Source organism: Ananas comosus, linkage group 19 (assembly GCF_001540865.1).
Source record: "Ananas comosus cultivar F153 linkage group 19, ASM154086v1, whole genome shotgun sequence".
Classification (NCBI taxonomy): Eukaryota; Viridiplantae; Streptophyta; class Magnoliopsida; order Poales; family Bromeliaceae; genus Ananas; species Ananas comosus.
Window position 1 is genome coordinate 5,813,201 of NC_033639.1, and position 14,563 is coordinate 5,827,763.

Below are 14,563 nucleotides of genomic sequence, written 5' to 3' on the forward strand. Positions count from 1 at the left end.
CTGTCGATATCTTTTTTAGTCTCTATTTGACGGACAAAATGCGGTCCGATTCTGCAACTTTTACTGTAGATTTCTGGGTAGTGGTGTAATTAAAGAGGCTTTGGCGGGGGTTTCTACATTGGGGTTTCGTAAGCCAAGCATCTTCCCTTCTCCTCGCCCCGACTGACTGTTGAGTGAGTAGCAAAGGGGCGGAGAGCGCAAGAAGACACACCTTCGGAACGAAGTAAACCGCAATTAGGGTTTCTGGAAGGTTCGATCAACCGCCACCTCTATTTAGATCTCTTATTCAATCCAAAAGTTCCCTTTTCTTCGCGATTTTCCTACTCGCAACTTCTCTTTATAGATTTTTCTCTCAAAATTGTGTAGTTGCTTGGTGCAAGATCAAGGTCATTCATCAGTTATTGCACTTCTTTTTCCCCCGCTAATTTCAGCTTGTTTATTCATCTTGGATGACTCTCCCATCATGTGGATCTTGAAACTGAGCCTATGCAAAGAATATGCTAATAAGTGATTATGTCATTACATATTTATGTTCTTCTCTCTTTTATCTATCTATCTATCTATATATATATATTTATACAGATTGGTTGCTGCTACCAACAATGAGTAAACAGCCTCTTATATATAGCTTTGTGGCGAAGGGCACGGTTGTGCTCGCGGAGCACACACCGTTCTCGGGGAATTTTAGTACTATTGCCATCCAATGCCTACAAAAGCTTCCTCCTGATAGTAGCAAGTTCACTTACTCGTGCGACGGCCACACGTTTAACTTCTTCGTCGATAGAGGATTTGGTATGTCTACGTCTATTGTTTTTTACTTCTACTAACATATATATATATCCGTAGTTTCAATTGTAACAATTTAGTCTCTCTAGTATCTTCTGCATAACAATCAAGATCAAATTTCAAAACACCATTGTAACAAAACACCGTTGTCGGGATTTCTTTGACAAAGTCGAAAGTTTGAGGACGAAATTTCAATCCAGATCAAATTTCAGGGACACGATTGAAACAGAAACATAACTTTAGAGAGCAAATTAAAAATCAAAGGACGAAATTGTGATAAGGATCAAACTCTACGGACTGAATTGTTATAATTGAAAAATCTGAGGTTGAAGTTATATTTGAGCCAAAGTTTAACGACTGAACTCGTAACTAGTGCTTGATTAGTTTTTTTCGGTTGTTCAGTTTTCCTTGTTGTAGCGGATGAAGTGGTTGGGAGGAGTTTGCCATTTGTGTTTCTTGAGAGAGTAAAAGATGATTTCATGCAGCGGTATGGATCTAGTATTGGCTCTGAAGATCCGCATCCACTTGCTGATGAGGAGGATGATTTTTTATTCGAAGATAGGTTTAGCATTGCATATAATCTCGATCGGGAGTTTGGGTATGTAAAGAACTCAAACGCCAAGGTATTTGAAGCTTAATTTCTTTTACATATTGGATGCAATTAATTCTTTGTTTTACTAAACAGACCGAGGCTGAAGGAGCACATGCAGTATTGCATTAATCATCCTGAAGAAATGAGCAAGTTGTCCAAGCTGAAAGCTCAGATTACAGATATCAAGGAAATAATGATGGACAACATTGAAAAGGTGCCTATTGATTTTTGTTTTCAATCTTTTTTTTTCTTTTTCGATGAGATTAATGCTTGGGTTAAGTATATCGAAAGGAACTACCCTTGGTGGGCAAGTAGTATTTGTTATGAAAACATTAGGGCTTGCTTGGCTACATGAATATCTATTTTCAACACATTTCCTTTATCTACTCAAGAAGCTTGTAGTATTGGTAGATGAAAAGTATGATCAAATATCTAGAAAAGTATACTATATCATTTTCTGGGATTAAGATAAATCACTTTGTGGGTGAAATATAACATCCTAACAAATACGACTGTTAAGACCATCTAATCAAACTCCTAACTTGCAATCACAGAAGATAATTCTCATAGGACACGAGTTATTACTAAATTACTTGTTCTGACATCTAAATAAGCCCATAGTCAACTTCATACTGGTCGACACTAAATACTCTAAAGCCACATAACTGAAGTGGGTCTAGTCTTTTGCTTCATCAATCACTTTTGCGGCTGACACGACTTTCTTATTTCGGGACGTGTCATCCTGTTTGAAGGAGCAGTCTTCCCATTATTTACCAATCATCATACAATACGTGAGAGTAAAAGAGTCTAGATTCTTTGTTATAATCCTTTTGAATCAGGTAAATAGTGGAATTCAGGTAGGCACTCTGTTTATTATGGGATGGAGCATACATTTTATTTCTGTGAACTAAAAGATTTTTGATCCTCTCTATATATTTTGATCTCTTCCGCAACTTCTGTTGGGCAACTGTAAATATTCTTGAGGAGCGTGAGTAGGTTATATTACTTTGATCTATTTAGCATTCAGAAAGACATATGAGACTGGCTGGACTGGGTTAATGGGACTGCCAGTTCAGTCCAGGTATAAGAAGCATTTCGACAAAAAGTCAAGAAAAACATGTGTAAACTAGTTGAACCGGCTGAACCAGGGTCTAGACTGGTCAATAATTGACAGAAATTAAAATGGCCCTGCTATTTGGCCTGAAAGATCGGGACTCTGAATCTTTTAAAGGTTAGGCAGGTAACCATGTGAGCGTAGCCTATGCTTATGCACTTAGAACTATAATATACAGGTAACTATATGTTATGCTACAGGTCAACCCTAGATTGATCTTGGTTAAATCTCTTCACTATGTTAATGGTTGGGTCGGTTATAGAACATTGGTTTTAATCTGGAGACCACTGATAAGGTTGAACCAGTTAATTTGACAATTATCTTGCTACTTTGACTGATATAGCATTAACTTGTTTTTGTTCTTGTTGTGCATGGCTTTTACTCTTTTTCTTAATGTTATAATGCTAGAAATCTGTTGTGCACAGTGGTAAGTGATAGTATAGTTCAAAGTGGTAAGTAATATTATAGTTCAATACCAGTGGTAAGTAATATTATAGTTCAATGCCACTTTGTTTGATTTTGATTAAGGCTTCTGTGCTTTTGATGTCATTGTACCACCTCTAGATCACTTGTAAGGTTGATTGATATTTCGCTAACTGATGTAGTGCAAGACTATATTATCTTTCTAGTTTATTGTCATTTATCCTTTGATATCTGACATAAATCCTGATTAGTATATATTCTCACCATCTTGATTTTTGAGTAGGTTCTTGATCGAGGAGAGAAGATTGAACTTTTGGTGGACAAGACGGAAAGTTTACAGTTTCAGGTACCTTTTCCTTCTTATATTTCAGCGTCGTTTTATGTCAGTGGTTCGATAATATTAGTCACTTTGAGAGACCTAAAGGTCAAAATGAACAAAGAGTTCCTGTACTTTTACAATATTGCAACTTAGTTTTTAAGTTTTTTTTTTACTTAAACAATTCAGTTCTCCAATTTTGTTCTTTTGGAATCACATTACTGGCATCTGTCATCTGTCATCTGTCATCTCTTTTTTTTTTTTTTTTTTTTTGTCCTGCATAACTTTTGAGTACGTTTTGAATGGGTTAGTATGGTTATTTGCAAACAAAATAATGCATATGGCATAATGGACGCTATTATTGATGGTGCGAAGGATGCAATCACAAAATATAGGAAACTTTACAGGCCAAGTTGTTTAGCCCTAGCATGAAATGCTTCGCCTACAGCAACTGATATGAGCGCTTTGAAGCTCTGCAAATTTCCAAACGCACTTCAAACCTCTACTTATTTTTTGTGCTAGATGAGGATGAAAGAATAGTGGGAACTTGTGTTGAAGGAGCATCTAGTTGGTTTGCTTCTTCAATGCCGGACCCTGTCTTTCTTCTCTTGCAATCTAACACTATAGATAGAGTGGAGGTTTAAAGTGCTTTTGGACTTTGCCAGAGCTCTTAAAAGCAATCAAAGCAGCAAACTTAGGCGAAAGGGTAGTGGGACCTTGTGTTGACTTCGTCAATGCTAGGCCCAACCTTTCTTCTCTTGTAATATGATACTGTAGATAGAGTGGAGGTCTAAGTGCTTTTGGATTTTTACAGAGCTCTAAGGCACTCAAAGCAGCAAAATTAGGCGGAGCATTCATAAACTGACCATAAGCGAAAAGTTTACAGATTTGATCTCAATGTCACGAAAGTAGAGAACTATCCGTACATTTTAGCCTAAAGAGCGTAGCAATAATTTCCATGTTTCTATCTATCTATCTATCTATCTATATATATATATATATATATATATATAGAGTCTGGCTACTATACTCTTATGAGTACGATCACCCTCGTACTCATAAGTTGTTTTCGATGATAGAGCTTCCGAATTGATGATTCACATCGTTAAACATTATCTAGAGCATTTAAAACGTCTAGAAATCAAATTTTATAATTTTTCAACATCATTTACCTTACGATCAAAAGGTCACAAAATTGACAATTTTTAATGACCGGTATGGAATATTTGCTAGTTTAACGGTGTAAAAGAATCGAAATCAGTTAATTTTTTTAGAAATTTCTATTCACTACATAGATAAAGATCAATAACTCCGATCTTAAATTGAAGGGTCTGATCATTCATTTTTAAGACGTCGTTCGATTTTGACCGTTCATTTTATATCCGCTTAATGAACTTTATTATGATTTCGAAAAATTACCAAATTTAATTTCTAAAAGTTTCAAATACTCTAGATTATATTTAACGGAGTGGATCGTCGAGTCGGAAGCTATATCATTAAAAACAACTGATGAGTACGAAGTGCTCTATACTTATAAGAGTATAGTAGCCCTAGCCTATATATATATATATATATATATATATTTACGGCCTGGGACAGAAAGAAGAGAACGTTAGATTGTGATATCTATCTCACCTCCAAATTTCACGAAAACCTGAAACGGTCTCGAGAATTTTCGTTAGTTTCGTCGTTTGAATCCGCTTTCCCATCACCCTGGAACACAACTGAAGCAGTTACGATCCGGGTTGGAAAGAAGAGAACATTATACTATGACATCTATCTCACCTCCAGATTCACGAAAACCTAAAAATGTCTCGAGATTCCGTGAGTTTCGTCGTTTTAATCCGCCTCGTAAGTATTTGACTGGTATTCGCTTTTCAAATGTCTAAACTAGAGTTACAGTGCTTTCATCTCTTGATAGGCATGTAAAATCGGATTTCTCGCATCGTTATTAAACGTATCAAAGATAGATACACAGAAAGATAAATATCATAGGGTAGATATGNAATATAAATAGAAATTAGGCCTCTTATTTTCTCTCTCTGATGAATGTAGCAATGTGCATATGATCTTCGGATTTCAAACTTTGTTGATGTAGTCAACCTGCCGCATATAGTATTTTGTGTATTGCTTTAGCTGTGAATTTGAATGGTATGCAATGATCCAAGAGTATTACAGTTTGATGTGTACAATGCTTCAGAAAACTTTGTTAGAATCAGTGGTTGTTAGTATATGCTCACCTCTTAGTGAGAACAATGAAGAAAATATTATCTGATATTTTTCCTGTGACTTCTATCTGCCAACAATGGATTATTACTGTCAACAGAAAGTTACTTTCTGGCACTAGAATATGGAGGTCCAAAGCTAAATTGAGCACCACTTTTTGTCTAAATTTTCTATCTTATGTGTTAGGTTTCAGATTCAGTTCTCTGATAAACCCATCATCCTTGCATTTACAATCTGTCCGGTCAAATTTAGGCAAATTATTTATTAGCCTACGTTGCAGCATCCTCGCGAAATAAATTATCTTTTGCCTGCTTGATAATAAAAATATGCAAAAATCTGTCTTTAAGCTAATTTAGATAACAAGATAGAATGTTACTTGTGAGGAATTGATGTAGATTACGGAGAAGAAACTGTGAGCAAGTTTTGTGCATACATCTTTTCTTTTCTTGACAGCGGTAAAATTGTGCAGGGGTCCCTCAACTATACAATATTATCTAACAAACCTCTTTTTTCGATCAAAACTTTTCCAGATTTCTGTTCTTTTGAACTGATGAAACTACAGAATTTGTTAACAGTTAACTGCTAATAGCTAACACGTTGGAAAAATACTCTGTTTGTTTTCGTACGTAATATTACGTTTCGTATATCGCGATGAGTCGGTTACAATATATTTTCTGCGATCTCACCAGAGAATGCAAAAGCATATCCCTATATATTTTTTTCTCAACTCCATTTTATCTAGGGTTAATTGCATACACATCCTTGCAAACATGGAGAATTGCATATATATATCCCTGCAAAGCTCAACTTTCATAAGTTATCCCTTCAAAAGTCCTAATGTATTCAGATATGTCCCTATCGTTAGGGTCCATTAGAGAAATTTCGATAACCACAGTTTAAATACTTAACCATAGTTAATAAATAATGTGAATTGACAATTTTGCCCTTCTTCTTTCTCTTCCTCTTCCTCTCCTGCTTTTTCTTCTTCCTCTTCTTCTCCATATCCTCCTTTTCCTCCTTTTTCCTCCTTTTCTCCTCCTTCTTCTTCGTCGTCGTCGCCGATAATTTGATCGTCCTCGCCGTCGTGGTGCGCGCGTGGGCCGTCGTCACGGGGGCCTCCGACGGCATCGGCCGCGCCTTCACCTTTCGCCTCTTCCTCGTCCTCGTTGGCTGCAACTCCGACAAGCTACGCAAGGTCACCGTCGCCGCCGCCGCCGTCCGCTCCTGCAGCCTGAAGAGGAAAAGGAAGAGGAAGAGGACAAAATTATCATTTCACAACTTTACTGTTAAAAAATCAACAGCTCTCTAACGAATCCTAATTAGAGGGATATATTTGAATATATTAGGACTTTTGCAGGGATAACTTATGAAAGTTGAGCTTTGCAGGAATATATCTACAAATCATCATGTTTGCAAGGACGTGTATACAATTAACCCTATATTTAATAGCGTTAGATAGGACTCAATAACAAACTAAGCCTAACTTGACTCCATTTCAATTAATAGCAGACGGGTGACATCAAAAGTTATTCGGCCTTATTTTTAGGAAGTTATTTTAAGGTAAAAATGATTTTTTTTTTATTTTTTGTTTTTTCAAAAGAGCGTTCAATAATCTCTTTTGTAAAATAAAAATTTTAGAATTTTTAGAATCAGATTTTTGATTTTAGAGGTCTCAAAATTAGAAATAGATAAAACCTCCTTCTTGAAAAGGATTTGCTGTCCCCTGCCTTACCGCTTGGCCATGCCGCCAAATCCGATCCAAAATCGATGAAAATATTATTCATCCACATTTTATTACTAATTGTTTGTTTTTTCAGAGGGGGGATTGCTGAACCCTTTTTTTCTTTTTTATTTGTTTTTTGATCTTGAATTTCATTGTGCTTATCCCTTTTCAATCTCTTTCCAAAAATGAATTCTTGTTTCTTATGGGATCCAGTTTAGATTATTCTCTTCGATTGATTGTATCTCAAAACACACACCGCTTAAAAACTTCCCTTCTCTTTCTATTGAAAAGAAATTTCAAATTGAAAAAAGAAAAAATGGATTTCCAGTCACAGACTACAAAATTTAGGGCAAATTGGAACCATTAACTTTTTCTTATTAACTATTTTTTTTTTATTTAATTCTTATTATTTATTATTTGATTTTGGATTTTGTTTATTTTTGATTTTGAAGTAGTGAACGGTTCTTCTATTTTGTATTTAATCTCAATGTGTTTCCTTTCCTTAATGGTATAACAAAATCAAATTGATTTACAACTAATCAGTATCAATTATTTTCCAAAATTATTTTCAATTAGCAATTATAAGAAAATATATATGTATATGTAAACCCCAGAACAGAAATTGGTACACAGATACCGAGTCGGGTCTCTCTCTTATGTACATATCCATCCCTATAGAGAATCACCGTGCTTTAATCTTTCATTGTATTGAATATATTGAATAAAAAATACTAATTATAATATAGTGCGACCTGATCCCTGTTGCTCCAAGTGAAATTACGATAAAAAATGGAATATGCGGATAGGTAGATAGCTATATTGGTATGCACTTAAAAAATACTACTCCTTTTATGATTATGCAATTCAATCCTATTCTATAAATTAGACTACTACCAAAACAAAAGAATCTTTGAATTTTTTTTTTTTTTAACATTAAATTAAGTGTGCTAAATCTAAATAAAGTAAAGTAAAACTGGATAGTGCTCCTGATTATTCTGTCTTTATCTCATTCATAGAAAGCAGATTTAATCGTGAATCTTTGGTACCCAATCTGATCGTAATATCATAATTATAGGTAGAAATTGGATCAATTTTGATATTGTATTTATATTGTATATCTATACAAGACTTCATAAGTGTAAGTGACAGAATTCTTTTCCAGGAATGTTTTATCAATTCATTTCTATTCCATTTGTACCTGTCGCAAATTTTAATTTACTTTTGATTTTGAATTCCAATTTTAAATTTAAATTCAGATTTTATATTCAAAGTTTCAAATTTCCAACTAAAAATTTTAAATTTAGAATTTTATATTTTTATTTTTAGCATTCGAATTTCAATTTTAAATTTTAGATTTTAGATTTTAATTTTCAAATTAAAAAGTTTTATTTTAAATTTCAAAATAAAAAATTATATTGTAAATTTCAAAATTTTCAATATCAAATTTTAAATTTCAAATTATGAATTTTAGATTTAAATTTTAAATTTAATTTATATTTTGAATTTAAAATTTAAAATTTAAAATTTTAATTTATATTTAGATTTTAAATTTAAATTTTAATATTTAAATTTTAAATTCAAATTTCAAACTTTAAAATTTAGATGTATATTTTAAACTTCAAATTTCAAAATTTTAAATTTATATTTAAATATTAAATTTCAAATTCAAAATTTTAATCAAAATTTTAAATTTTAAAATTTTATTTGCATTTCAAATTAAAATTTTAAACTTAAAATTTGTAATAAACTTTTAAATTCAAATTCAAAATTTTAATTCAAATTTAAAAATAAAATTAAACGAAAAAATTATGCTTACGTGCAAACATCAAAAAATTGCAAAATAATTTACAAAATTACTTCAGAAAAATTATTTTTCTGTGAAATTCAATTAAATGCTCCATAACTTCTAATTCAAAGCAATTCTTCAAATCAAAATTACTTCTATAAATTAATTCTCCAAGGGCTTGGCCAAACATAATGGTAGAGGTCAAAATTTAACATTCCATACACATTCATATATATCCGAATATGCATATGAAGAAAAATACGAAAACATATAAGGGAGACGTTAATATATACTGTAAAGAGATGAGGTGGTTCTTCGTTTACTCTATTATGATTTTTATATTAAAATTACAATTATATTTGTTAAGAGAAATGATTTGGTACTTTATTATTAAAAAATAAAATAGATCTTAACCGTTGATTAATAGAGGGTAAAGATGTAATTTTAATATTAGCAGGTAAAAGGGTTACATCATACGAGGTTATTTTGGTAATAAACTATGCAACATTTAAAGAAACTTTTATTTGATATTCTAAATTTATGCATTAATTTGCACTAATTTGAAAATTTGATTGATTACCCTAATTTAGGCATTAATTAGGCATTAATTTACGCATTTACTTTAGAAATTTTAGTGATTCTAAAATTTAGGCATTAATTTAAATTATAGGAATTTTACAAATAGTTCTATTTCTAAATACATTGGATTTAAATATTAAATATTAAATATTGACAATTAAAAAATTAAAATTTAAGTTAGGGGAATTTTGTATTACTATTTAAAAAATTTGTAATGTTGATAAATATTTTAATTCAACATACTTAATATGTTTAAGAAAATTTTAAATTCCTATAGTTCATACATTAATTTTGTATCACTTATTTAAAAAAATTTGAATGTAGGTAAAAAAATTATAAATTAAATGTATTTAATATGTTAAAAAAAACTTAGAATTGTTCTATTTAGACAGTAATTTTGTATCATTATTTAAAAAAATTTGTAATGTTGGTAAATATTTAAATTTAACATATTTTATATGTTTAACAAAATTATGAATTCATCTTAGACATTAATTTTGTATTACTAATTTTAAAAAATTGAATGTGGGCAAATATTTAAATTCAACATATTTAATATGTTTGAAAAAATTTAAGAATTTTTTTTAATTTAGATATTAATTCTTTATCACTATTTAAAAAATTTAATATGGATTATTGATTAGAAATATAGGGTATAATTCAAATTTATTCTTAGAATAGAATTGTATGGACAAAATTAATTCAAATTTTAATACTAAAAATTGATCTTTTAAAATAGGGTTTATTACACCAGTAGTCCCGAACCTTCTCACCAATTTTCACTTGAGTCCCCAACCTTTTTTATTTTGCAATTGAGTCCCTAACGTCTTGATTTTATTACAATTACGTCCCAACCGTTAAAAAAACTGTTAAAATTAACAGAATTGCCACGTCAGCATCTATTTGGCAACCTTTTGCATTCAATTTAGGTCCCTAAACTTTGCACATTTTTCATTTTACTCCCTAAAAATAAAAATTCAAAAAATTAAATTTAAATTAAAAAATAATATTAAAATTAAAATTTTAAACTAACAAAGAAATTGGAATTTTGAATTTGAATTTAAAGCTGAATTTAAATTTTGAATTAAAATTCAAATTTTAAATTTAAATTTTTAATCGAATCTAAATTTTGAATTCAAACTTAAAATTTTGATTTTGATTTTGATATTTCAATTTACATTTAAAATGAATGTTTTGAAACCGAAATTTAAATTTAAAATCTGAATTTAAATTTAAAATCATATTCAAAATTTTGATTTTAAATTTTAAATTTGAATTCAAAACTTAAATTTGAATTTAAGATTTGATTTCAATTCTAAATTTGAATTTAAACTTTGAATTCAAATTCACATTTTGAATTTGAAATTTCAAATCGAAGTTTGATATTAAATTAGAATTTATAATTCCAAATGTGAATTTGAATTTAAAATTAAATACAAAATCAGAATTTGAATTCCAATTTAAATTTGAATCCAAAATCAAAGTTTAAATTTAAAATTTAAATATTAAATTAAATTTTTTTTGAATTTATAAATTTAATGGGTTAATTACACCATTTGTCCTCAACCTTTGTACCGTTTTTCAATTTGGTCCTCAATTTTTTTTTTTTTGCAATTCGCTGACACAACGCCATCGTCGGGTTGACATGGCGCCTCTGTAGCGCTGACGTAGTGCTGACGTCGCAATTTTCGTCAATTTTAATAGCTATCTAACGGCTGGAACTTAATTGAAATAAAATCAAAAGATTAGGGACTTGATTGCAAAAAAAAAAAGGTTGGGGTCTAAATTGAAAAACAGTGTAAAAGTTAGGGACCATTGGTGTAATTAGCCCTTTAAAATAATAAGATCATATATTGTAATTTAAATATAAGCTGAAAACAAATAAAATAATTGAAGTTTAGAATCTAAAAAGTAAATAGAAACCTCTAATAAATTTAAATAGTGTAGTGCAATTTAAACTTACCAATAAATAGATTTAGACTGTATAATTTAAATTTTAAACTTATAATAAATCTCTAGAGTTTTACTAGAGTAAACAAAATTAGAAATGTAGATAAATTAAATAAATTTATATTGAACAAATCTAGGCTATTTGTATATTTTATTAATTTGATCAGTCCAATTAATTTGATTTATTAAATTGATTTTGACTCTTATCTTTTAAAATTTTTAAATTTTTAGTTGATTTTTAAAATTTTAGTTTGTTTCCTTTTGGTTTACAATTAGCTTCTTAACTTTTATTATTCATTTTAATTAAATTAGTAATCAATAATTTAAAAAATCAGATTGAACCGATGATTTGACTGATTAGACTTTAAACTATTCTATCAAAGATCTGATTTTCACCTATTAAACTGAATTAAATTAAGACGTTTTAAACAGAATGACATTTACATGTTAGAGCTAATAAATATTTTAAACATAATTTTAAATATAAAATTAAAAAGATTAGGATTACTGTTCAGAAAAAAGGTTAGGAATTTGAATTCGAACCCCAGACTAACCATCGGAAAACATATATTTCTGAACTGACGGAGTTTCAAAAATCCATATACTAAATCCGAAACTGACCAATTTTTCGAAACCCAAAACCGACCCAAACCCAAAACCTGTACCCAGAACAATTATTTCTTTTTACCATATTTCAAAATATTTTATATTAAATTTAAAATTTTAAAATATAAATTTGAATATAATATTAAACTTTATATATGATTCGTGTCGAATTCAAGATGGATATAGACAAAATCTATAGTTGGTTCACAAAATAATTTCACGTTCTTGTTGTCAAATAAGTTGAAACTTTTCAAAATGCTAAAATATGAGAGGAAAGATAGAGAGAAAAAAGGAAACAAAGATAGAATAAAAATTTTGATAATATAGTAGAGATAAAATGACTAAATTACTCATGTATTAAAAGACAAAAATATTCTTTTTTGAGGTACTTGATAACCGGTACCTCTCCCAAAGTGACATACTATTGCAAGTCACAATTTTAAGAAAATTAAATCTGAATCGTTGAATGAGAGTGAATGAATGGTAATGAAAAAAAAAAGTATAGAAGCATTACTCATTTGTTAAATATTAGATTTTATTTAATTAAGTTTAGGCTTATGAAATTTGAAGACAAGTGTAGAACTTTAGTTATATTATATTTGATTTTCTCTAATTCTAATTTATATAAAAATTCATATTTATATACACATATTAGTATATAGTATTATCTGAATAATATCTGAATACAAATCCAATGTACATTGGAATTGGAATATAAATTTATTTTTTAATTAAATATGGCATTAAAAAGTTAACATTTCATACATACAGATATGATTTTGTGAAGAATCCAACCGTAAAAAAAAAAAAAAAAAAAAAAAAAAAAAAAAAAAAAAAAAAAAAACCGTACGTATACGACTGTTTTCGCCGCTACTTCAGGCGATGTGAAACAACATGTCAACATTTGACCAACCATTCCTAAATAATCAAGAAAACATCAAAACTTGGAAGAAGCTGCATTCTCCATGCTCGCTGTACTAGAAAGATTCAAAAAAAAAAGAAAAAAAAGAAAAGAAAAAAGAAAAAAGAAAAAGAAAATCAAACCTGTTAATTAGTCTCAAGATCCAAATTACTGGTGCAAACACAAAACGCGATATATCCAACCCTATTTAATCACTCATCCTTGTCAACTTCACCAATATTCTCTCTCTTCTCTTCCACTCCTTCCCCCATTTTTCCTTCATCATCTTCTTCGTCTTGTGCTCCGAATTCCGAATGGTCGTTCTTCGGATGTCCCAGATGCAACAACAGCCTCCCGTTCTCGCGAACGGCGTGCAGGCACTCCCGGCAGGGGATCGTGATCTCCTTAATCACGCACCTGCCATCCTCCTTGATCGACTGGTAGTACACCCACGGCCTTCCGTTCGTCCCGATCGACGATATCGACGGCGGAAACTCCCCTCCGTTCCTCGACTTCATCCCCGGATTAGAAGTGCATCTCAAGCACAGTCTCCGCTCACACCTCTCATAGTTCTCCCCAGACTCTCGGCAGTTTTTCCTGTAATCCTTTCGAGCGCGGTCGCCGATGTCGCGGTCGGATTCTTGGTCCGCTCTGAAAGTATCATGTCGGTGGGGGTCTTTCTCGCGGAAGTCGATCTCGCCGAAGAGCTCGAGGATGGGCTGGTCGGAGGGGCTGCGGGGAATGATGCATGAGAGGGAGGTCGTGAGCGTTGGTTCCTTGCGCGCGAGGGTGTCGAAGAATTGGCCGAGGGTGTCCATGGAAAGAAACCTAAGAAGAAGAAGAAGAAAAAGAGGAGGAGGAAATGGCGGGAGAGAGAGGGCCGGGGGTGCATGCATGGAATGGGTGGTGGCGACGAACTTGTACGTACGTCGAGCAAGCTACAAATAGAGAATTCCATACATATATATATATATAGAGAGAGAGAGAGAGTAGAGCTACTATACATGCTATTGAAAATATAGAGAATTTGATATTTTCGACTTGGATTAATATTATTATTCTATCGAGATCATTCAACCTTAGAAATATTACTCAATCTTAGAAGGGACCGGAACCATCCCAACTGTATATTTTTTTATCAAAAAGTCAAAAAATTGAAAACATCAAATTCTCTAAATCTCCAATAGCATAATAGCTCTATACTATATAACTATTTATGAGGACAGCATATAATAATAAGTTAATAAAAGTTAAAAAAATTGATACTTTCCTATTAATCCCATTGATGGCATCTTTCCTTTTATTTATCCAATTATCTATCCAATGCTATTTTGACAATCAAGGCAGAGCCCGGTGAGTCTTACTTTGTTTGTCGTCTATATATAAAATATAAAATCTGATTTTTGTTGTACAGTTTCAAACGAATTACCTTGATCGTGTTTCCAGTTTTTTCCGATAATAAATATTCATTAGTATTTGAGGAGGGATTGGGGGAAGGAAAATATATATATATATATATATATATATATATATATATATATATATATATATATATATATAT

At 31.0% G+C, this 14,563-nt stretch overlaps 2 protein-coding genes across 2 annotated transcripts; one reads left to right on the forward strand and one right to left on the reverse strand.

Annotated features, from left to right (window-relative positions):
* Nucleotides 257-3,261, forward strand: LOC109724556 (vesicle-associated membrane protein 727-like; the record flags this gene model as incomplete). Its single annotated transcript, XM_020253408.1, is given in 5 exon segments — nucleotides 257-507; nucleotides 629-792; nucleotides 1,189-1,384; nucleotides 1,472-1,592; nucleotides 3,199-3,261. Coding segments are annotated over 5 exon segments (588 nt in total), but the record flags the coding sequence as incomplete, so codon positions are not given.
* LOC109724764 lies at nucleotides 13,215-13,820 on the reverse strand. Its single transcript, XM_020253696.1, has one exon. The coding sequence runs from the start codon at nucleotides 13,818-13,820 to the stop codon at nucleotides 13,215-13,217; it is 606 nt and encodes a 201-aa protein (XP_020109285.1).

Excerpts from the sequence above, each read along its gene's own strand:
- LOC109724764 (XM_020253696.1), bottom strand. The coding sequence starts at position 13,820 with ATGGACACCCTCGGCCAATTCTTCGACACCCTCGCGCGCAAGGAACCA.